The sequence below is a fragment of the Lytechinus variegatus genome, chromosome 6, assembly GCF_018143015.1.
Source record: "Lytechinus variegatus isolate NC3 chromosome 6, Lvar_3.0, whole genome shotgun sequence".
In the NCBI taxonomy this organism is placed as follows: Eukaryota; Metazoa; Echinodermata; class Echinoidea; order Temnopleuroida; family Toxopneustidae; genus Lytechinus; species Lytechinus variegatus.
This window is the reverse complement of record NC_054745.1, coordinates 25,955,404-25,978,846: the sequence shown is the minus strand read 5'-3', so window position 1 is coordinate 25,978,846 and position 23,443 is coordinate 25,955,404. Positions and strand designations below refer to the sequence as shown.

The window sequence follows — 23,443 nt, the reverse complement described above, 5'->3', positions numbered from 1 at the left end:
TCCTATGCAAATATTCTCTGAATTGAACCCCAAACCAAGTAAAGCGATATTTTAATTGTTATGGCACGGAATTCGGTCGTCGGTTTTATCTTTACCTACATAATGTCTGACATTGGGTTTACTCGTCATATGGCTCCACCTCCCACCACTTGCGTAGATCGTGTTGAATGTTGGGTCAAAAAGTAGGTCCTTCATAAAACATTTTAGTCTTTTTTATACCCTTGCACATTTGACCCTAAACACGTAGCTTTCCGAGCGATATAGATACCCTTTTTTATTATCTTAGCGTTTGACACCTTTATTACGTTACGTACATGTACGTAACGTGCATGCCCTTTCTTGAAAAAGACATCCCCTTTATGTGTTTTTTCTGGTCGCGTATGGTATCCAATCGTCAGTGCAATTGCCCCCCCCCCCCCTAGCTTTGCATGCTTGATAACATTCGGAAAGAAAAACAAAAGAGGAAGGAATTTTGAAAAGAAAAGAAAGAAAGAGCTACAATGAACAAATTATTTTTATTATCATATTGATAGCAAGATCCTAAAATCATTTAGGGCCTACTCATATTTCAAGAAAAATACAGCTAAGACTATGTATTCTAATATTTTCAGACAAGCCAAACTTATTAAAATGAAAATTAATGTAGAAGAAAGGAAATAAACAAAGTCATTCTTACTGTTAAGTATTCTGAGAATATCTTTGGGACACAAAATGAGCTTAGCTAAAATCTCGTGTGAAGATGCCGGTCGTCGGTATTTTAGTAAAGATCATATAAAACATTGTATTTCAGATGTTAATATATTCATGAATGGAATCCCTTTGAAAACCTCGAAAACCACTAAATTTCTTGGAATTACTTTAGATGATTCATTATCCTATAATAACCATCGTACTATTATATCCAATAAAATTGCAAAAAATGCTGGTATTCTTTTTGAACTTAGTAGATTTTTGCCACAGAAAGAGTTGTTTATCCTTACTATAATTTGGCTAATCTTGTGTGTCCTTCCGTTTGTTTGAAGCACGTTTTCTCCGTGGTTTTCCACTCAATGGAGCTGGAATTTTTTTCTAAACATGGTTAAATTGTTCACAGATTGTCATGACGGGGGTTGTTTGTGGTATTTTGGTCGCATTATTTAAAGTTTTTTGACAATTCGTAACTTTTTGGCATTCCTTTTCGCCGCCCTGAGTATAGCTTCGAAATTCCCAGTCCCTTTTACCTCTCTCGGGTCAGCGAAATACAAAGCACGGTATACGGTACGTACTTACAATGCGCTGGCTGCATGTATATATATGCATGTGTAGCCTGCTGAAACTTAAACAACATACCGTAATCGGCCGATGTCCTCAGTGGTTACCGTACAAAATGTGGGCAGAGATGTTAACCCTATTCTGACTTGGCTTTTTGAAAACAAGTGTTGACTGGGGGTTTGCTGGGGGGTGAGGGTCTACATCTAATGTTTCTGCCCAGTTTCATTAACACATCCTTTGTATTTAATCCTATATTTTAACAGATTGGGCTACCTGCTACTCAACGCTCCAAAACTGTGCCAGTGCTCTGTTGTACACAGTTGAACAGTGCATGGTTAGTATTTTGACGTAAAATGCAATTTATTGAATGATTGATGCCGCAGTAAATCTAAATTCCAACATATGATGAAGTTGTTTGGTTGAGTCAGATAATCAACTCAGTGCTAAGTTCCAAAACCCAAAATTAAAATTGTCTTAAATAGATTTGCTATTAACCCTTTTATTTAAAGGCAAATTTGAGCAGATTTTCTTCTGCAAATTGGCAACACTGGCATTTTTTTGCTACACATATTTTGTTTGACATGTATTCTACAAAACTCTGTTGTACATATGTAGATGTTTATTAAAAATGTAGATATGAATAATACAGTGTAAAAATGGTTTATCGCTTCAACAGCCAATACCGTGTATAACAGACATACGGGACCTTATACATTATGCCATCTCAAATATTATGATCTTTTCATCTGTATACTGTTGTAGCATATCTTGCCTATTTGAATGAAATTATAATCAGTGAAGATGCCCATATAACTTTTAAAAGACACAATAATTCCATACTACATTTACAGTGTACTTTCTAAGATTTTTATCAATTATTTCAATGCATAACTATTTGATCCACCCCGGATCCACCAGTAAAAAAAATATCTAAAACCTCTAAAAAAAAAATTAAAATGCCTATGTAAGCCATACAAATCTTATCTTTTTATCACAATTAACATCTAAAATCTCTCTCTCTCTCTCTCTATAGTCGCTCTTTTGTATTCTTTAATTTCTCTATCTCTCTCTTCATCTCTCTCTCTGATTTTCCCACTGCATGTCTCTCTCATTTTCCCCACTATCTCTCTCTCTCATTCATTTTCCCCGTGTGGGTCTCTTTCATTTTCCCCTCTGTCTCTCTGTCATTCATTTTCCCCTCTCTCTCTCATTTTTCCCATTCTCTGTCTCTCATTTTCCTCACTGTCTGTCTGACTCATTTTTCCCACCACTGTTTCTGTCTCACTCATTTTATCACCCCCCCCCCCCTTTCTCTCACTCTCACTTCTTTTCGACATCCTGCCATACTTATATTGAGCAACCTTTAATTTAAAAATTACAAACAACTGCAGTCTAATGTGCATTGTAAGGTACATGTGCAATGTACTTACATATTTATTTCCGACCCAATACATGTAATCATAGCAGTTCTATATCACAATAATTGCCTCTTGGCTGCTTACTGAATCACGTGTTCTAATACATTTTTCAATTTTATAGTTAGATTTGGATTTCACTCTGTAATGATTATTGAAGTTCAATTCCTCCAGTTCAACCCAAGATGCTTAACTTAATTGAACCTCCTATCTATATTGAAAGAGAAGTCTGCTACAAATCAGTTGTCTAAATATGTTTCATCAATAAACTGCTCGGCTTTCAGTGTAAATAGGCAGTCTAGCTGTACATACAAGAATGTCACCCCTCCCCTCCCCCCCCACACACTTTGATAAAGAAAAGTGACTCCTACCCCCTGTGCTGCCACGGGTAATTGCTGCTAGTGATTTATAATAGTCTTACCTTACCTTATCTTCAATATTGCAATATTGTTTGGGCAAATACTGGAACTACAAAATTGGAACCTTTTCATAAATTACAAAAGAAAATTCTAAGAATATGTACGAATTCACCTTTTAGATCTCATTCTCGACCTTTATTTCTCCGTCTTAAAACTTTAAATATATATGACATTCATAAATTTCAGATTGCATCTGTGATGTTCCGAACAGTTAACAACATAATCCCTTCTAACATCTCCCAAATGTTCCTCATAAATTGTTCAGTTCATTCTCATAATACTCGGTCAAGCAATAAATTTCATTATCCCCAAGTTAAAACCCAAATTCTACTTAATTCATTAAGGCACCGTGGCCCTCGTATATGGAACAATCTTTCTAATGTTATCAAGAGTTCAACTACATTAACTTCATTTAAAACCAAGTTAAAAAACGTGTATATAAGTGAATATTCAAAATAATTTTTTCTGCCTAATTTTACACTTCTATGAATGCTGGTGATTGCTGATGCTGTGTGTTTATTTTTCATTTGATCTTCATATGTATTTTTTGTTATTGTTCGGGAGCTACAACTCACAAGTTCTCATGAACTTTTAAGTAGTTTTCCTTTTTTCTCTTTTTGTGTAATTTTTACTCATGTACATATTGTATATTGTTTTTTTTTATATTGATGAGAAAATAAATAAACTGAACTGAACTGAACTATTTCGTAATTCACTCCTTTCCATGTATAGGTATTTTCCGAATATTACAAAATATGATAGGAATAACGTTTGGGGGATTTTTGAAGTTTCATCATTATGAAAAATACGAGACATTTGGCTTCCTCCCGCTCGTACGCACGGGCGTCCGTCGATATAACACATGATATTTTTATGAAAATATGCACCCTTTTTCTTAAAAGTTGATGGAGAGGGGGAAAATTAATCGTATCAAGTCGGGGTATGCAGTAATGAGTACAGGAGAAACTATATTTCACTGATTTTCATGATTCATTCCATTTGATTAACTCATCTATTCGTGTTTCGGGGCTAATCTTTCCCTTACGCATTGCTTTTTGGCAGAAGTTCTATGGAAAATGCACCTTTTTTCACACAAACTTTGAGACACTCTGTATTCATTCCCCCATTGCTCGAGAATGAATGGGCAGTTAACGACGGGGTAAAAGATTTATTGAGGAACGGAATGTATATTTTATGAAAATGAAAGCCATTAATTTCCCCATTGGATGTTATATTCAATACGTGTTTTTTAGATGAAGTTAGTTGTCGAATAGGCTCTCCTGGCATTTGAGGTCTCTATCGGTGACGTCACTCAGGATCGTCATGCCTGAACCATCGGCCGGGCAGGGGTCGCAATGGTAGTATGATTTATGCATAATGCACTCGATATATACAATAATCTTGTCCTCCCGTTCAAATGAATGTGAAACTCATATAATTTTCATCAGAGCATTCAACAGGAGTACTGTAGTACACATTTCTTTGTTATAAGTGAATTAAAGTCCCTCCAGTGAGTTTGATCACCCCTATTGTGAAAATGTATCACCCCTATGTTGTAACACAGTCAGCTGTTTGCACTCAGGGTCACTCCGTGACCTCAGTGTGTGTGCGTTCAAGAGTTGTACACGATTTTCTGTCTCATTTAGGCAGAAATCTTTCATAATGGACATCACATATAAGATATTGGAAAATTATGACGTTTTGTTGGTTTGGGGGTAATAATTATTGTTAAAGTCTGAATCAAAGCTACCTATTGGCTGGATCTTATAAATTTTTTTTAGTCCACCATGCAGACTCTCAAGATTGTTTAAAGGACAAGTCCATCCCAACAAAAAGTTGATTTGAATAAAAGGAGAAAAATCCAACAAGCATAACACTGAAAATTTCATCAAAATCGGATGTAAAATAAGTAAATTATGACATTTTAAAGTTTCGCTTAATTTCACAAAACAGTTTTACGCACATCCTGGTCGGTATGCTAATGATGTTTTTTTTTTTCAAAGGTCTTCACTTTCAAGGGGGGGGGCAAGCTTCTGTTTTAAAGACATTTTTCCGTTACCAATTTGTATTGTGCCTTTCAAATGGGTGTGATTCTTTTTGTTTATAGTAAGGAGATTATGAAAATTTTCCTGTAGAAAACAAATTTGTGGTATGGATGGATTATACAGTCGAGATTGATTGGGTCTATCGTAACTCTTTGAAAGACAGGGCCCAGGTCCCTCGGAGGGGACCTTAAGGCTTTGGTCCTGTGCAGAATTGCTTTCTTTCAAGCATTCAATGTTGCTATAGTAATCAGGTTGAAATAAATAAAAGTATCAGCACCATTACTACCACTGGCGGATCCAGCAGAGGGGGGGGGGGCAGCCGACCGCCCCCCCCCCCCTGTGAGAGCCATAATCAAAATTTGTAATGTAAAATACCGCTTTTGCCAAAGACAAGTGTGCCACCCCCTTTGAAAGTGGAGACTTTTTTAGGGGGTTGACAAGTCAAATTTCTCGCGGACCAAAGTAACGACCTTCATTTTTAGATGAAAACTTCTTTTTTTTGGGGGGGGGGGCTTGTCAAATTTTTAGCAGAAAAATGTTTCCCCCTTAGAAAATCCTAGATCCGCCCCTGATCACTTCCACAACCACCACCGTGACCGCCACCACAGATCGTAAAGCCGAAACCATGTAACCCCCTAGCTGTCAAGTCAAATATACATACATGTTGATAAATTAATTGGTTACACTTCGTAATTCCGAAGGTTCGTAATTCCGAAACACGTAAATTGCCTATACCTCGATGTTCGTTAACCCAAAAACGTAAAAGGGTTCGTTAATCCGAACATTTGTGGCGTTATTCCGAATGTTCGATACTCCGAAAACGAAATAAGGTTCGTTAATCATTTCGTTTTCGGACTAACGAACCTTCGGAATTACGAATCTCATTTCTTTTTTCGGATTAACGAACCTTCGGAATTACGAACCTCATTTAGTTTTCGGACTAACGAACCTTCGGAATTACGAATCTTCGGAAATACGAACCTTCGGAATAACGAACCTTCGGAATATCAGAACCTTCGGAATAACGAAGCTTCGGAATTACGAATGTATGCGAAATTTATATAGGCCTTTCAGTTTGACCATTTTCTAGTGATTTCTTCAAACACCCAAAATTTATAGAAATATATCAAGTTAAATTCTCTTGGCATGTTGAAAATCCGCTGTTTAAAAAAAAATGTATTTATTCTTTTCAAAAATTCAATAACTTCGTTATTCACCTTCATCAACTTGTCCTAGTAAATAATAATCATCTTTGCACGATACTAACACAACATCCTTGACACCACACTTAAAACAGTTACATGCACATCGTTATAACTATTCATTAGGTGGGCTGATGGTGTCATATCCCCACTTCCCTTTTTCTTATTTTATTTCATGAAATCATAATTGTTTCATTTTTCATAGCTGTGTAAAGGATGTGTCTCCTTTATGATGAAATAAGTTGCGGCAGTAAATAACTAATGCACTTAATCAGTTGTCAATCCAATTATTTTAGTTCTTTTTAGTTCTTGATAACATTTTTAATAAACCTAATTTTATGTAATATTTGTTATCCGATTTTGATCAAATTCTCAGCATTTTGCTCTGTGAATTTTACTCTATTTATTGAGATATAAATATTTCCAGCCTGGACCATCCCTTTAAAGAATGATATTACAATATTCACCATGTTAACACTAAAAATGCTAATATATCCTGCAAGCCTACATAACCAAATGCCTTTTTTTACAATATGTGATAATAAAATAATGTGTACTCACGAGTTCTCGTTGCTTTTTAATAATATAACGATTCAAATTTTGCAATTGTGGAATCCCAAGTAGAGCCGGAGACTCAGGTTCTCATTAACAGTACCTTGCTGTGTTCACAGAGAGCTGAATATAGTATTCTAATTAAGACGAACAACTCGTAATACCTTGGTGCAGTATCTCTGATAAGTAGTATGTCTGTTGAGTAACAGTACTGGATTAGAATAAAATTTTAGCTAATTTTACAATAATTTCATCCCATAGACCCAATCACTTGATAATAGTAATGAGTTTTGGACCCGGGGGGGGGGGCACCAGGCGCGGATCCAGGATTTCGTAGGGAGGGGGGCCCAAATTCGACCTGATTTTGGCGCCCCTGTGTACTTTTCGGAAAAATGGCGGCCCCTCCCTCCCCCAGGCAATCATAAGTGCGTTAAATGCATGTTAAATTATCTTATTTCATAGGCACATGAATCAGGGGCGGGTCCAGCCTTCGCCAATAAAGGAGCCCGGAATTTTTGTTTAGCCATAATTTCCACGATCGGCCACTCGAAGATGTTTTTTTTCGTTTGTTTATTTGAAGGGGGTAGTCTTATAAGTCATTTCTTAGCTTTATTATTTAAATCAAAATAAATGTATAATATCATAATCCTTATTTTATAATGCCTGCGCAACGCGCGAGCAATTTCTTTTTAAATTGTATGTATTTTTTTCCTAAAATTTGAAAATTCAGAAAAAAGATGTGCCTGCAATAATTACTGCGAACGCAAAGTGCGAGTAGAAATTTTTGATACACGTTTTGAACCGATCGGAAAGGTAGGCCTACCAGTCCTGTTAAAGATTGCATACAGTTAGCTATGAAGACGTTATATATTTCAACAATCAAATAATGCGAGCGCGAAGCGCGAGCTGAAAAATTTTGACATTTCTACATAAAGAATGGAAAATTTTTAATTATTTTTGTAATCATGAACAGGATAGCTATACAGTATAACTTAACAATTGATGCGAGCACGAAGTGCAAGCGGAAAAATTCTAGATTTAGACCTAAAACGGGACACTCTATTCATGTTTCCTAAATCATGAAAAAGATGAGTAAGAGGGGATCTTCCTACATTAATAATGCGAGCGCAAAGCGCGAGCAGAAAATGTTTGTATACGTTTTGAACTGATCAAAAAGTGCCTTTTAAGGACTGCTTGCATTTAGCCTAGAAGACATTAGATATTCCATCAATCAAATAATGCGAGCGCGAAGCGCGAGCTAAAAATTTTTGACATTTCTACATAAAGAATGGAAAACTTTGATACAATATACTTAATTAAAGAAAAAAAAATCGAATCTGTACTGATTCCCAATATTTATCACACACAAATCCATTATTCCATAAACTAAAGACTCTAACAGTATTTGACATAAATACACTTCAAAGTTTACTACTTATGTTTAAGTACGTAAATAACATGCTCCCACCTACCTTCATTCCACAATTTTTATTATCTGAATACATCTATTCATTCATACCCTGCCCGTAACTCTTCAAATTTCCATTTAATCAACCCCAAACTGCTTATTGCGCAGAGATCCATAAGACACCATGGTCCAGATTTGTGGAACTCTCTACCAGCAGAGTCTGTAAAACAATCTTCGTCATCTTCACTCATTTAAGACAAACGTTAAATTTTCAGAATATTTGAAGTAAAATTTCTGTGTCGTATCCTTTTTATCGTGAATTTATTCCTCCTTCGATTTAGTTATTACCAATATCTTCATCATGACCACCATCATCTCCATGGCCTTCATCATCATCATCATAATCATCATCATCATCAACATCATCATCATATCACCGTCACCCTCAGCTTTATCATCTTCATCTTTATGCTATAATATTGCATGAATTCATGTTTCGTATTTGAAAATATATGCCAATTCTGCTTTATAATTGTTTTAATTCAATTAGTATAAGTTTGGGTTTGTCGTTTTTTCAAGCAATATCCTTATGATGACAATCCTTCTCCTGCAAATTGTGAATATCATATAGTTTATCATTTTTGTCTGGAATTATTTTTTTCAGTACTCTTTATTTATGATTGATGCCAAAAATGCTAACATATTTTGTCTATTATGTTGTGAAAAATGTATTATACGAATGTTATGGATGCAGAAGAAAATAATAAATCAAGTCAAATCAAATCGATTGATGCGAGCGCGAAGTGCGAGCGGAAAATTCTAGATTTAGACCTAGAACGGGCCACTCTATTCATGTTTCCTAAATCATGAAAAAGATGAGTAAGAGGGGATCTTCCTACATTAATAATGCAAGCGCAAAGCGCGAGCAGAAAATGTTTGTACATTTTTGAACTGATCGAAAGGTGCCTTTTAGGGACTGCTTGCATTTAGCCATGAAGACATTAGATATTTCATCAATAAAAAATGCGAGCGCGAAGCGCGAGCTTAAATTTTTTGACATTTCTACATAAAGAATGGAAAACTTTAATCAGTTTTTGTAATCATGAACAAGATAGCTATATAACTAAACAATTGATGCGAGCGCCAAGTGCGAGCGGAAAATTTAAGTTTCAGACCTAGAACGGGACACTATTCATTTTTTCCTAAATCATGAAAAAGATGAGTAAAGGGGATCTTCCTACATCAATAATGCGAGCGCAAAGCGCGAGCAGAAAATGTTTGTATACGTTTGGAACTGATCGAAAAGTGCCTTTTAAGGACTGCTTGCATTTAGCCATGAAGACATTAGATATTTCATCAATCAAATAATGCGAGCGCGAAGCGCGAGCTGAAAATTTTTGACATTTCTACATAAAGAATGGAAAACTTTAATAAGTTTTTGTAATCATGAACAAGATAGCTATATAACTAAACAATTGATGCGAGCGGAAAAATTCTAGATTTAGACCAAGAACGGGACACTATATTCATGTTTCCTAAATCATGAAAAAGATGAGTAAGTGGGGATCTTCCTACATTAATAATGCGAGCGGAAAGCGCGAGCAGAAAATGTTTGTATACGTTTAGAACTGATCGAAAGGTGCCTTTTAGGGACTGCTTGCATTTAGCCATGAAGACATTAGATATTTCATCAATCAAATAATGCGAGCGCGAAGCGCGAGCTGAAAATTTTTGACATTTCTACATAAAGAATGGAAAACTTTAATCAGTTTTTGTAATCATGAACAAGATAGCTATATAACTAAACAATTGATGCGAGCGCCAAGTGCGAGCGGAAAATTTAAGTTTTAGACCTAGAACGGGACACTATTCATTTCAAGACATTAGATATTTCATCAATCAAATAATGCGAGCGCGAAGCGCGAACTGAAAATTTTTGGCATTTCTACATGTACATAAAGAATGGAAAACTTTAATCAGTTTTTGTAATCATGATCAAGATAGCTATATAACTAAACAATTGATGCGAGCAGAAAAATTCTAGATTGAGACCTAGAACGGGACACTATTCATGTTTCCTAAATCATGAAAAAGATGAGTAAGAGGGGATCTTCCTACATTAATAATGCGAGCGCAAAGCGCGAGTAGAAAATTTTTGTATACGTTTTGAACTGATCGAAAAGTGCCATTTAAGGACTGCTTGCATTTAGCCATGGAGACTTTACATATTTCATTAATCAAATAATGGGAGCGCGAAGCGCGAGCTGAAAATTTTTGGCATTTCTACATAAAGAATTGAAAACTTTAATAAGTTTTGTAATCATGAACAAGATAGCTATATAACTAAACAATTGATGCGAGCGGAAAAATTCTAGATTTAGACCTAGAAAGGGACACTATTCATGTTTCCTAAATCATGAAAAAGATGAGTAAAAGGGGATCTTCCTACATTAATAATGCGAGCGCAAAGCGCGAGCAGAAAATGATTGTATACGTTTTGAACTGATCGAAAAGTGCCTTTTAAGGACTGCTTGCATTTAGCCGTGAAGACGTTACATATTTCACAAGCAATTTATGCGAGCGCGAAACGCGAGCGTAAAAATATCGAGATTTCAACCTTGTACGGGATACTCTATTCATGTTTTGTAAATCATGAAAGGGATGAGAAAGGGGATCTTCTTACATTAATAATACGAGCACAAAGGGCGAGCAGAATTTTTTTTATATTGTGATCTGAAACTGGATAACTGAATGGAAATGCCCGGGCGTGTTTCAGATTAAGACCTAGAATCTAGGCATTCTAAACAATCTTTTATCATGAAAATAAAGGCGAGCGCGAAACGCGAGCTTAAAACATTTGATATTCCCATCTGATATTTCAAACACTTTGTAGGAAACTTGTAAGGTGGATATAAATCGCATTTGATAAAGAGCTGATATGTTTCATTATTACTTTAATTTTGAGACATAGGACCTTGACATCCTTAGGACATGTTATCATATGAATATAATGACTATATATCTTCCTATTCATCTTGCTACGCGCGAGATAAAACAAAAGTGACAATTTAATTATTAAATTGATATCTTAGTATTAATGCATAATGAGGGCGCGGAATCTGATGATATTATGGCCTGAACACTGAACATTTCAAGCACCTTTTTATAATGAATAGGATGCATCATTAATAAGTTGATAAATTTTTAACCATTAATGCGAGCGCAAATCGCGAGCCGAAAATTTTGATAAACTGTCATGAAAAGGGGATTTTAAGTAGTTTGTTATACAATACGGGTTCAAAACTGCACCCCTAAATTTCAAATTGAACCCCTAGGGATGCAATTTTGAACCCGCATGGTGCAAAAATGAACCCCAACCGCAGGATTAAATTTTTGAACCCCAAATCAGGGGTTCAATTTTTGAACACATAGGGTGCTGATTTTGCATCAACCTTTCGGGGTTAAATTCTGAACCTTTTTTTTTAGTGTGTGCAAGTAAACTTCAAAATTTCTGTAAATAATATCTATCAATATATCCATCAGTGTTGCAGTCAAGGCTGAAACCTCCAAGGCCAAGGCTTTAATACCCAAGACCAAGGCTTCAATCCCCAAGGCCAAGGCATGGAAACCCAAGGCCTAAACACCTCAAGGCCAAGGCATTTCAAACTTTCAATATATGGAACAATGAGCCAACAACAAGGCGGCAGTTCGAATATCAGTTTCGCGCCCCTACATGTAGGTCGATCAAAAATTTGCCCCCCCCCCCGTTCGAACATCGATTCGGCCCCCAGTTCGAACATCATTTTGGCATCCCTTCGAACTCGATTTGCCTTCCCTAGTTCGAATATCATTTCGCCCCCCTAGCTCGAGTATCAATGTTGCGCCCCCTAGTTTGAACATCAATTTGGCACCCCCTACCTCGAATATCGATTCGGCCCCCCTCCCTAGTTCGAGTATCAATTTGGTGCCCCCACTTCAAACATCATTTCGGCGCCCTCCTAGTTCTAATATCAGTTCGGCGCCCCTACATGTAGGTCAATCATCAATTTGCCCCCCCCCCCTCCGTTCGAACATCACTTCGGCCCCCAGTTCGAACATCATTTTGGCATACCTTCGAACTCAATTTGCCTTCCCTAGTTAGAATATCATTTCGCCCCCCTAGTTCGAGTATCAATTTTGCGCCCCCCCCCCCTAGTTTGAACATCAATTCGGCGCCCCTAGTTTGAGTATCAATTTGGCGCCCCCTACCTTGAACCTCGATTCGGCCTCCCTCTCTAGTTCGAGTATCATTTCGGCGCCCTCCTAGTTCGAATATCAATTCGGCGCCCCTACATGTAAGTCCAACATTAATTTGGCGCCCCTACATGTAGGTCAATCATCAATTCGCCCCCCCCCCCGTTCGAACATAAATTCGGCCCCCAGTTGGAACATCATTTTGGCATCCCTTCGAACTCAATTTGCCTTCCCTAGTTCGAATCGCCCCCCCCCCCCTAGCTCGAGTATCAATTTTGCGCCCCCCTAGTTCGAACATTAATTCGGCGCCCCCTAGTTCGAGTATCAATTGGCGCCCCCCTAGCTCGAACATCGATTCGGCCCCCCTCCCCAGTTCGAGTATTAATTTGGCGCCCCCAGTTCGAACATCATTTTAACATCCCTTCGAACATCATTTCGGCGCCCTCCAAGTTCGAATATCAATTCGGCGCCCCTACATGTAGGTCCCACATCAATTTAGCGCCCCTAGTTGGAATATCAATTCGGCGCCCCTACATGTAGGTCCCACATCAATTTGGCGCCCCTAGTTGGAATATCAATTCGGCGCCCCTACATGTAGTTCGGTCATCAAATTGGCCCCCCACCCCCGTTCGAACATAAATTCTGCCCCAGTTCGAACATCATTTTGGCATCCCTTCGAACTCAATTTACCTTCCCTAGTTCGAATATCATTCCCCCTAGCTCGAGTATCAATTTTGCACCCCCCTAGTTCGAACATCAATTCGGCACCCCCCTTGTTTGAGTATCAATTGGCGCCCCCTAGCTCGAACATCGATTCGGCCCCCTCCCCAGTTCGAGTATTAATTTGGCGCCCCCAGTTCGAACATCATTTTAACATCCCTTCGAACATCATTTCGGCGCCCTCCAAGTTCGAATATCAATTCGGCGCCCCTACATGTAGGTCCAACATTAATTTGGCGCTCCTACATGTAGGTCGATCATCAATTCGGCCCCCCCCCCCGTTCGAACATAAATTCAGCCCCCAGTTCGAACAGCATTTTGACATTCCTTCGAACATCATTTTCTTTCCTCCTCTTCCTCTTTTTTTTCTTCTCGTCCTTCCCCTCTTCCTCTCCCCTTTCTTCTCTTCCTTCCCCCTTTCTCTCTTTCTTTTTTTTTCTTCTCTTCTTTCTTCCATCTTCCTCTTTCTTCTTTTTTCTCCTTTTCCCCTCTTCCTCTCTCTTTTCCCCCCTCTTCCTCTTTTTTTCTCCCCCTCCCCTCCCTTTTCTTCTCTTTCTTCCCCCTCTTCCTCTTTTTTCTCTTTCTTTCCCCCCTTTTTTCTTTTCTTTCCCCTCTTCCTCTCTCTTTCCCCCTCTTCCTCTTTTTTCTTCTCCCTCCCCCTCCCTTTTTCTTCTCTTCCTTCCCCCTTTTCCTCTTTTTTTCTTCTTTCCCTTCTTCTTTTCTTTCCCCTCTCTTTTTTCTTCTCTTCTTTCCTCTCTCTCCCTCCCCTTTCTTTTCTTCTCTTCCTCCTTTTCTTTTCTCTTTTTCTTCTCTTCCTTTCCCCTCTTCCCCTCTTTCTCTTTTTTTTTCTCCTCTTCCTTTCCCTCTCTTTTTCCTTCTCTTTCTTTCCCCTTTTCCTCTCTCTTTTCCTTCCCTTCCTTCCCCCTCTTCCCCTTTCTCCTTTTCTTTCCCCCTTTCCTCTCTCTTTTTTTCCCTCTTCTTCCTTCCCCCTCTTCCTCTCTTTTTCCCCTCTTCTTTTCCTCCTCTCTCCTCTCTCTTTTCCTTTTTTCTTTTCGCCCCTTTTCCTCTCTTTTTTCTTCCCTTCTTCCTTTCTTTTTTTCTTTTCTTTCCCCTCTTCCCCTCTTTTTCTCTTCTTTCCCTCTCTCTTTTTTTTTAGCCGAAGGGGGGGGGGGGCCAAGGCCCCCTCGGCCCCCCCATGGATCCGCGCCTGGGGGGCACTTCCATTCAGGAGTGGATACCATGCGCGACCATGGGGTCTCGAAAAGCACCCTGAAGACATCAGGAACCATACAAAATGTGAAATTCATGCATTTTATATTACCTAACACATGGGGCAGCTGCTCGTTCATGACGTCACAAATCAAGAAATTGAAATTCTAAAAACTTTTTAATCATTTAATGAATTTTTCTCAAACCTTCGGCAATATTTTTTATTTTATTTTTTCTGCTATTTTTACAATAAACTTTTTGTCAGGGTGAACTTCCCCTTTAACACCAGCCCGGAATCTACAATAATTCTAATAACTTCTTACCCTTTAACGGATTTTCCTCAAACCTTCACCAATATATTTTACTATTTTTCTGCTATTTTTACAATAAAGTTTTCTTCAGGTAGAACTTCCCCTTTAAATCAACACCAGAGTTTTTGAAGTGAACGAACGAAAGAACGATTATTCTTCCTCCCGAACATGTGTAATTAGCATTAAATACTACAGGGTTTAGTCGGTCCTTATTTTCAAATCTAAAAAAAAATAAAAAAAGATATTGTATACTGTAAGTCAAACAATAATAAAAAAAAATAGCGAGTGAAGGACATCACCGTCTGTCTCATGTGCATGCCACTGAGTTGTGCATATCACCGTTTTTTTTTTAAATGAGCGAGATTTTAAAACTTCCTTATTTTACATCCGATCATTTTTTTTAATGATGTTTTCAGCGTTATGCTAGATTGATTTTTCTCTATTTATTCAAATCGACATTTTCTGGGGTGAACTTGACCTTTAAGGGCATGGTGTCGGATTTTGGGGACAACTCCCTACCCTTTCCAGAATCAAATGCCACCTCTGCCCCCGGGGGCCACTTACATTGACGAGTGGATACCATGCGCGACCAAAAAACACGGAAAAAGGATAGGGCACGTTACGTACGTAACGTGATAAGGGTGTCAAAAACACAAAAATAGTGGAAAAAGGGTATCTATTCCGCGAGGAAAATTACGTGTTTAGGGTGCTTTTTGAGACCCCATGGTCGCGCATGGTATCCACTCGTGAATGGAAGTGGCCCCCCGGGCCTCTGCCCTAGTCTGGAGGCACAGACCTTGATAGAAACTTTTATCAAGAAGTGGGTTTCCCACAAAGACTAGCGCACATAAAACTTGCTGTTTCAATTCAGAGTGAGCGAAAAGGCACTCAGTACACAGTTTATTGTAGGCTTTGCATTCGGACCCCCTTAAAGGTCAAGTCCACCTCAGAAAAATGTTGACTTGAATCAATAGAGAAAAATCAGACAAGCACAATGCTGAAAATTCCATCAAAATCGGATGTAAAATAAGAAAGTTATGACTTTTCAAAGTTTCGCTTATTTCCAACAAAATAGTTACCTGAACGAGCCAGTTACATCCAAATGAGAGAGTCGATGATGTCACCCACTCACTATTTCTTTTGTTTTTTATTGTTTGAATTATACAATATTTCAATTTTTACGAATTTGACGATTAGGACCTCCTCGCCTGAAGCACAAAATGTTAAAATAATGGAATTCCAAGTGTTCAGGGAGGAATGAAACTTCATTTCACATGACAATGACGAGAAAATAACAATATTTCATATTTCATATAATAAAATACCAAAGAAATAGTGAGCGAGTGATGTCATCAACTCTCTCATTTGGATGTAACTGGCTCGTTCATATAACTATTTTGTTGAAAATTTAAAATGCCATAACTTTCTTATTTTACATCCGATTTTGATGAAATTTTCAGTGTTATGCTTGTTGAATTTTTCTCTTTTTATTTAAACCAAGTTTTTGTTGGGGTGGACTTGTCCTTTAAATCAAGAGAAGGGATTGCTGAACAGACTACCATCCCCTCCTTCCCATAACTTTTTTTGTTGTAAATCATATTTTATTTCTTCCTCATATCACATGTAAAATAAATATAACATGACATCATCAACATAATTGTTTCAAGTTTACGCATAAACCTTTTAACATGGTAAGATAAGGAATATTATGAATTTCAAATGTAAACTTAGAATCAATCTGCTCACATATCTTTAACAAATAATCACGAAGGGATTAATACAGACAACAACAGCAAAGATTTCTATTAGCTGAATTACGGAAATACACTTATAATCTGTATATAAAACTCAAGTTATACAAGATTCTTTTTCTTTCCTCCCTCGTTTACCATACTCTTCAACCAAACTGATTAATGAGGAAGCTTTATTAATTATAAAAAAAAAACCCGTACACACAACTTAGAACCAGACCCTAGTACACCGACTTAACCCCCTACCCCAATAAACGACGAATAAAGAAGAATAATGATGGTAATAAAAAAAAAATAATAACGGGTTTTGAACAATCTTCTTTTTCTTATTCTCTCTTCCCCTCTCTCACACTTTTGTCTTCTCTTTTAATTTTTATTGTCGGTTTTCTTGTTTGTTTTTGTCGTTTGGACTGTTTTCTGTTTTGTATGTGTGTGGTTTCTTTCTGTACTGTTTTGTCTTGTCCTCTGTGTACACTGTTTTTTTTTCCTTGTTTATTATTATTTCGTCTTGTCTAATTTATTTATAAGCACTATTAGAATCGTTGTTTTGTATATTTTCTTGTATGTCATGGGTATGATCATGTAGTAAGGAATATAGTGCATAAAACTTACGAAGCTTGACCCCATTGGTATTTTTCTATTGAACATTATTAATTTCTAGTTGTTTTTGATGAATTTTAATCAGGTATTTATTTCAAGGGACTCACATAAACAAGCGATGCTTTCCAGTGAGTTCCCTTTTTTTCATTTCATTTATTCATATTCTGATTTGTTCCTATTTACTTTGTAAATTTGTTTGAAATGAAGAAGAATAAAAATCAATCAATCAATTTTCTTCTGTCATTGTCCCATCGACCGTTATTTCCCCCTTTTCACTCGAAACGATATCTTTGGAATTGACTACACTTTCACTCGGCAACGACCTTTGAATAAACAATTTCAACTGAAATAGGACAATGTCCATACGACTGGAAACCATAAATCACCCAATTCACCTACGAAGAAATTCGCAACATTAACAAGTATTGCGGAAATATTAATTTAATACTCAACTTAATACTCAACAAATTTAGCATGGCTGTTTTAAGATTTTAAACAACTAATGTAAAGTTCATACAGCAAACTGCGTTGTCTAAAGTTTTAAACATGAAGGGTGATAAGGAGTAGCTTGATTAGGGTAAATCTCCAAGAGAATCTTATAGGGGTTCGGGTTTACTTTCAATTGGTCTAATGCTAATTGCCAACTCGTCTACTACCATTTGGTCTACCATCAGTTCGTCCACTATCCACAATCAATGTGGATAGTGGACGAACTTGTCTAGTTGCCATTTCGTAACGAGTGAGTATTGAGAAAAGCCAGTCAAAAACACAACTTGTTTCAACATAATTATGATGGTCCTTTATTCATGTAATCACACATTATCAAGGTCCTTAGATGTAGGTTGCAAAAACAAACTAGTGACGTTTCAACCTCAAAGAAAACAATCCACACTGCATGCTAAATGGAACACCAAATATGTCAAAATTATTCAAATAAAACTTACATGACAAAGGTCATATTTCAATCGACCATGCAAAGGAAGTTATTTTGAAATGACAAAATGTGGCTATTGACAGGATATGATTTTCATTGGTTTATCATAACCACAGTCGTCAGAAAAAGACACTGACAGGCATTATCTACAAAGCATCGTTTCCTTTGACAATGCAATCAAAATCACAATGGAGAGCTGAGAGGTTTTTGTCGAAACTAAATTGGAGGACTGGCCGGGGCAGCAGATCATCCGCCAGATTTGCACCGGACAAACAATTGCAAATATGTTGTTGTCCAGAGTCAAGAGATTCCGATGCTGTCCCGCTTAACCAACTTTCGACAAAAGCCTCTCAGCTCTCCATTGTGATTTGAGTTGCATTTTCAAAGGAATTAATGTAGAGAGTGGCTCTGTAGTAAATGCGAGAAGTTCGGACCCATGTTTGAGCTATGAAGAATCAATGTGAATATTGATAAAATAAAAAAACATATAAACTTTACATAATTTATCTCAAAGACAATTATACACGGTTTCGGACTCTGGTACTTATGGTTATGGGCTTCTAACACGTTGCTCTGAGCCAATAACTTGCAAGGATTTCAGTAGCTTATAACCAAAAAAAAAACTGAAGCCAGTGAGAAAAATCCCTAGACCTTCCATTAATCACTTTCCCCCGTCAGATTTGACAATGAAATCGAAAACTTACTATTAGTTTGGAATATAGGTTTGTAGAGAAGCCTGGACATTATGTTGCGAGTTAAAAAAAAGGGGGTGATAATGTTTAGAGATTGCAAATTGCAATAAGATTAACGAAGTTTAAAAAAATATCTGAGATTTTGTTTAGTATTGTAGATTTAGTTTAGAAATCGAAAGACTAAGTTACAACATTATTCACGAAATTCATCCAAATTTATAGAGGATTTATATTGCAAGCCTAGTAGTAGCAAAATGCAGTTGCATTAACGAATTTCAACCAAATCTAGAAAAATTGTAGTTTAGACATTAGCAGAGCACATTTCGATAAATGAAATTGAAATATTGTTTTTAATTGGATCGAAATTAATAGACTAAAATTGGGAATATAAAAATTCAACCTAATGTAGATTTATTTTAATATTGTAGTCTAGGGATTAGCAGACAGCACATGGGATTAACTAAGTTTAACGAAAGTTTTGATTTTCCTCATAATTACAGACTGCAGTTGGATTAACAGAATACAACCAAATCTAGTTAATTATTAATGCAGTTTTGAGAATTATTTACCGCATTAAAATTAACCAAAATAAATTCGAGTCTAGATTTTTAGAAAAATTGTAGTTTATAGGGATCAGCATACTGCATTTGGATTAACGAAGTTTAACCAAATCTTCACTAGTTTCTCGACATCATCGTGTACGTGCATCACCATGAATTCCTTATTCCTGAGGGAACATGTATCAGTCGGTCCCATTTTGTAATGAAAGCCATCATTGTAAATCAAAGGCACATCTAATCTCCTCAGGAGGATACCAACGAATACATCATCCCTTGAGGACACCAACGGTGTCCGCAGTGACTCCTTGAGGAGACGATCTATAAGGTCTACGGAGAGAACGTAGCCCCCGCCAACGCAATACTGGGGGAAGACCCTGCCACTGTATTCCTCAGACGCTACATGGTACTTCTTATCCTGATTTTTGTTGCGGTATTCCCTTCCGCCGTCTCCGAGGTAGAGTTCTTGAAGACCTTTGCCATGGCTGTTCATTTCCTGCAGAAGGTGCAAGATGTTTCTGAGATTGGCGAAGACGTCGTCGTCGCCCTTGAGGAAGTATTTTGCATTGTTGCAGTGTTTAGCTGTCCAGGTTAGACCGAACATGTGTTTCAAGGTCAGGTTCTTGAAGGTATCTAGGAAATTCCCTTCCAGGAGATCGCCATTCTGCCCGTGTTCTTCGTCAAGAGATAATCTCAGTGCAGGATCGGGTGGGTATGGTTGTCCGATGAGAAACAACACTTTGACCTTCCTTGAGAGAGAACTTAAGAATCCCTTGTTTGCCCAGGTTTGTCGGATGGCATCTCTGGAGGTTTTGCGGGCTGGATGGGATGCGATCAGAACGAGCATGAACACATCCGGGTCAGTGCAAGTGACGTCAGAGCTTTGCTTGACAGTTCTCAACACCGTCTCAAAATACTTCGCATTGTTTGCTGATTTCCCTGCGTAGATGATATCCATGTCCGGGTCCTCGCATTCCTTCATGAACGTCTTGTCTTTCAGTTCTTCCCATATTTTGGGGATATTGTAAAAGCTTGGGGAGATTGCGGTGAAGCGTGAACTTATTGGACAAGCGTCGTTGGGTTCAATGTGGTTAAGAGAGAAAGCGTTGCTATGTCTGACTTCCCAGCCATACGCTTCAGCAGTCAGGCCTATCAGGGCGTCGGCAAATGGTACTAGTGACGGCGTTGACCAAGTGTATTTGTAATAGCTTATAGCTAGATCAAAAGGAATGACAATGCCAGCTTGCAAAGAGCAGTAAGGTGGGTAGTATTCTCGATTTAAAACGGCACTCCCGACGTAGAATTCACTGGGAGAGTTATGGTCCACCCTGGAGATGTTCGATCGAGCCCCAAGAATAAATTGAGAATGTTTTTCCTTTTTGAAGATCTGCAGAACCTTTGGCAGTTTTTCCAGCCATATGAAGGTATTGTCTCTTGCCTCGATGATGTACTTGATTCGAGAACAAAACGCAAAAGTCCATCGAAGCCCCAGTAGAGATTTCAAGGTCGTTGCTCGGACAGTATCGGTGAAATTCCCAACCAAGATATCCCCATGGGCCTCCGACTCTTCTTGAAGCAGCTTTTCTTCGATCTGACTTTCTGGTCCGCCCATGACAAACCGCACAAGGACACCGAGTTTCTGGCGTTCCTCAGGGTTCGCCCATGTCTCCCGAATTTTACCTCTGAGTGCCTTCTGAGATGGGGAAGAATGTAAAATGATTAACACGCTCACGGAACGACGAACATCTTTCCTGTCATCAGGGCCAACTTCCTGGCACTTACTAGAAAATCCCAACAGATCCACAAGAGCTTCTGATAGGTACTTCCAGTGCCTTCCCCTGTAGCTGAAACTCTTCGCTTTGTCAACTCGTAACTTATTTGGAGCTTGTATCCAGGTCATTGCATGCAAGAAGTCTCCTTTCATTTCTCCAGGACCTTGGACACTGGAAACAGTCTCCTGGCGGCTTTCAAGTGTTTCTATCAGGATGATGACGAGAGCGATGGCTATTCCGACACTGATAACTTTGGCCAAGATCTTTCGAGTGGAGCGGTTGAAAAATGCCATCGTGATAACACCTTGAACAGATCTCCTCCAAATTAAAGTGGACACCGTCTTGTCTTTACAACGTAATATTTGTCCTCTACTGAAATTATCCTAATCTTCTCGATGAAATATTGTCACTTTGATCCTAATTCCTAATAAGGCATCAATAAGTACATAAATAAGTATAATAAGAAGTCTTCATAATGAAATAACACAGAATTAGACACATATTGAGATCATTTACATACTAGAAGGGCATTCGTTTCACAAAAAAAAGCGAATCGATATTCGAATGTTCACACAGACAATGTTTATTACCCAGATTGTACACTTGCAGAATGGTGCATGTGTAACACACGGAGTAAGATATTCATCAGGCGGGCAGTGGGAACACTCTCTTTATAAATGGATGAAAGGTGCCATAATGACAATAGGCATTTCAAAACGGCGCAGTTAAATTCATTTCAAATCACCATATGTTGTCTGTTCAGTACTCAAACCTCAGCTAGTTTTTCTACCACCAATACGATCAATATCAGGCAGAATATTACCATGCGAGGAATATGGAGGAGGGGGGGGGGGGTGGCAAAACTCACATCTCGTGCCCCTCCCCGTTTTACAGTGGTGACCTGTGTCCTATGGCTTGTCATACTTCATCCCCCCCCCCTCCAAAAAAAAATCTTGAATTTGCCCCTGGATCATGACATTTATCTTTATTGAATATAATACCAATAATTCAAACATGCAACTAAGAAAAGGGCAAACGGTGTCTATTTTGTCCTAGTAAAAGTATATACGCCCTAAATATTTAGCTTTGTAAAACTTGTGATGACCATGAAGCCAAATGTTTTACAGACAGTTTCAGTCTATAAAATTTTCATTTCAAGTCTAACTCTAGATCTAGAGAGAAGTAATGATCTTTTAATATCTTGTAATATATCCATTCTATCATTCATTTATATTATTAATTCATTCGTTCATTCATTCATTCATCTGTTCATCATTCCATATATTCAACCATCCATCCATTCTTCATTAGCCATCCATCTATTCATCAAACAACTATTGCTATTTCATCCATTGATTCTTCAATTTATTCATCCATCCAATCCCATTCTTCATAAGTACTCTATTCATCCATCTGTCCAGCCATTGGACTCTCATATTAATCGATGAGGCATAAACTTAACGAGTCATATTCAACTAAACTTTATAATGATGCAAGTACGATTATAATCCCCATCATTACCACCACTACCATCACCACCACTACCATCATCGTCACTACCATCATCATCATCATCATCATCATTAGTTACATCATCATCATCACCACAATCAACACAATCACATCCCCATTATAAACATCATCATCATCCTCAACATCATCATCATCATAATCATCATCATCACCACCAACCTAATCATCATCATTATCATCATCATCACCATCATTATCATCACCACCAACCCAATCGTAAACATCATCATTTTCATCACCATTATTATTAACTTAATCAACCTCATCATCATAATCATCGTTATCATTATCATCATTCATCATCATCATCATCACCATCATCATCGTCACCACAATCAACACAATCACATCCCCATGATCAAAATCACCATCAACCTCAACATCATCATCACCATCATCATCACCATCACCACCATGAACATCATAATATTCATTATCATCATCATCACCACCACCACCACCACCACCATCTGTCTAAAACATTCCTGTAACTGTTTGTCAAGACCAATCCCGAAACTACATTCAAACACAACATGACATTCATATTTATTAAAGAAGAAAGCGCAATTTATTTATTCATTGAATTACCAAGCTTTAAAATAACAAAAAGACATATCATTTTATTAAATGTGATGCAGAAATACACAAAAGTATTTTCATTAATTCAAGAATACAGTATATTTTTATGCATTTTTTTTCTTATCTATTGGCTTTGTGACAATGTAACGTTTTTTTCTCACAGGTCAAAAAGATAACGTGAAAGAGAGTGAAAGAATCTTTACATAACATCTAAAATAATCAACAGAAGTAATGAGATGGATAGACAAAGCATCCAAATA

The 23,443-nt window shown here is 37.7% G+C and overlaps 2 protein-coding genes across 2 annotated transcripts in view; both read right to left on the bottom strand.

Moving 5' to 3' along the window:
* LOC121417664 (deubiquitinating protein VCPIP1-like) overlaps positions 1-12,582 on the bottom strand; it is a 34,305-nt gene extending 21,723 nt beyond the window's left edge. The window contains exon 1 of the mRNA XM_041611398.1: positions 12,541-12,582. Within this exon, the coding sequence (XP_041467332.1) occupies positions 12,541-12,582 (42 nt within the window). The remainder of the gene's footprint in view (positions 1-12,540) is intronic.
* A 6,593-nt stretch (positions 12,583-19,175) lies between these two features.
* Positions 19,176-21,436, bottom strand: LOC121416580. Its single transcript, XM_041610072.1, has one exon. The coding sequence runs from the start codon at positions 21,362-21,364 to the stop codon at positions 19,376-19,378; it is 1,989 nt and encodes a 662-aa protein (XP_041466006.1). The 5' UTR covers positions 21,365-21,436; the 3' UTR covers positions 19,176-19,375.
* Positions 21,437-23,443: the final 2,007 nt, after the last annotated feature.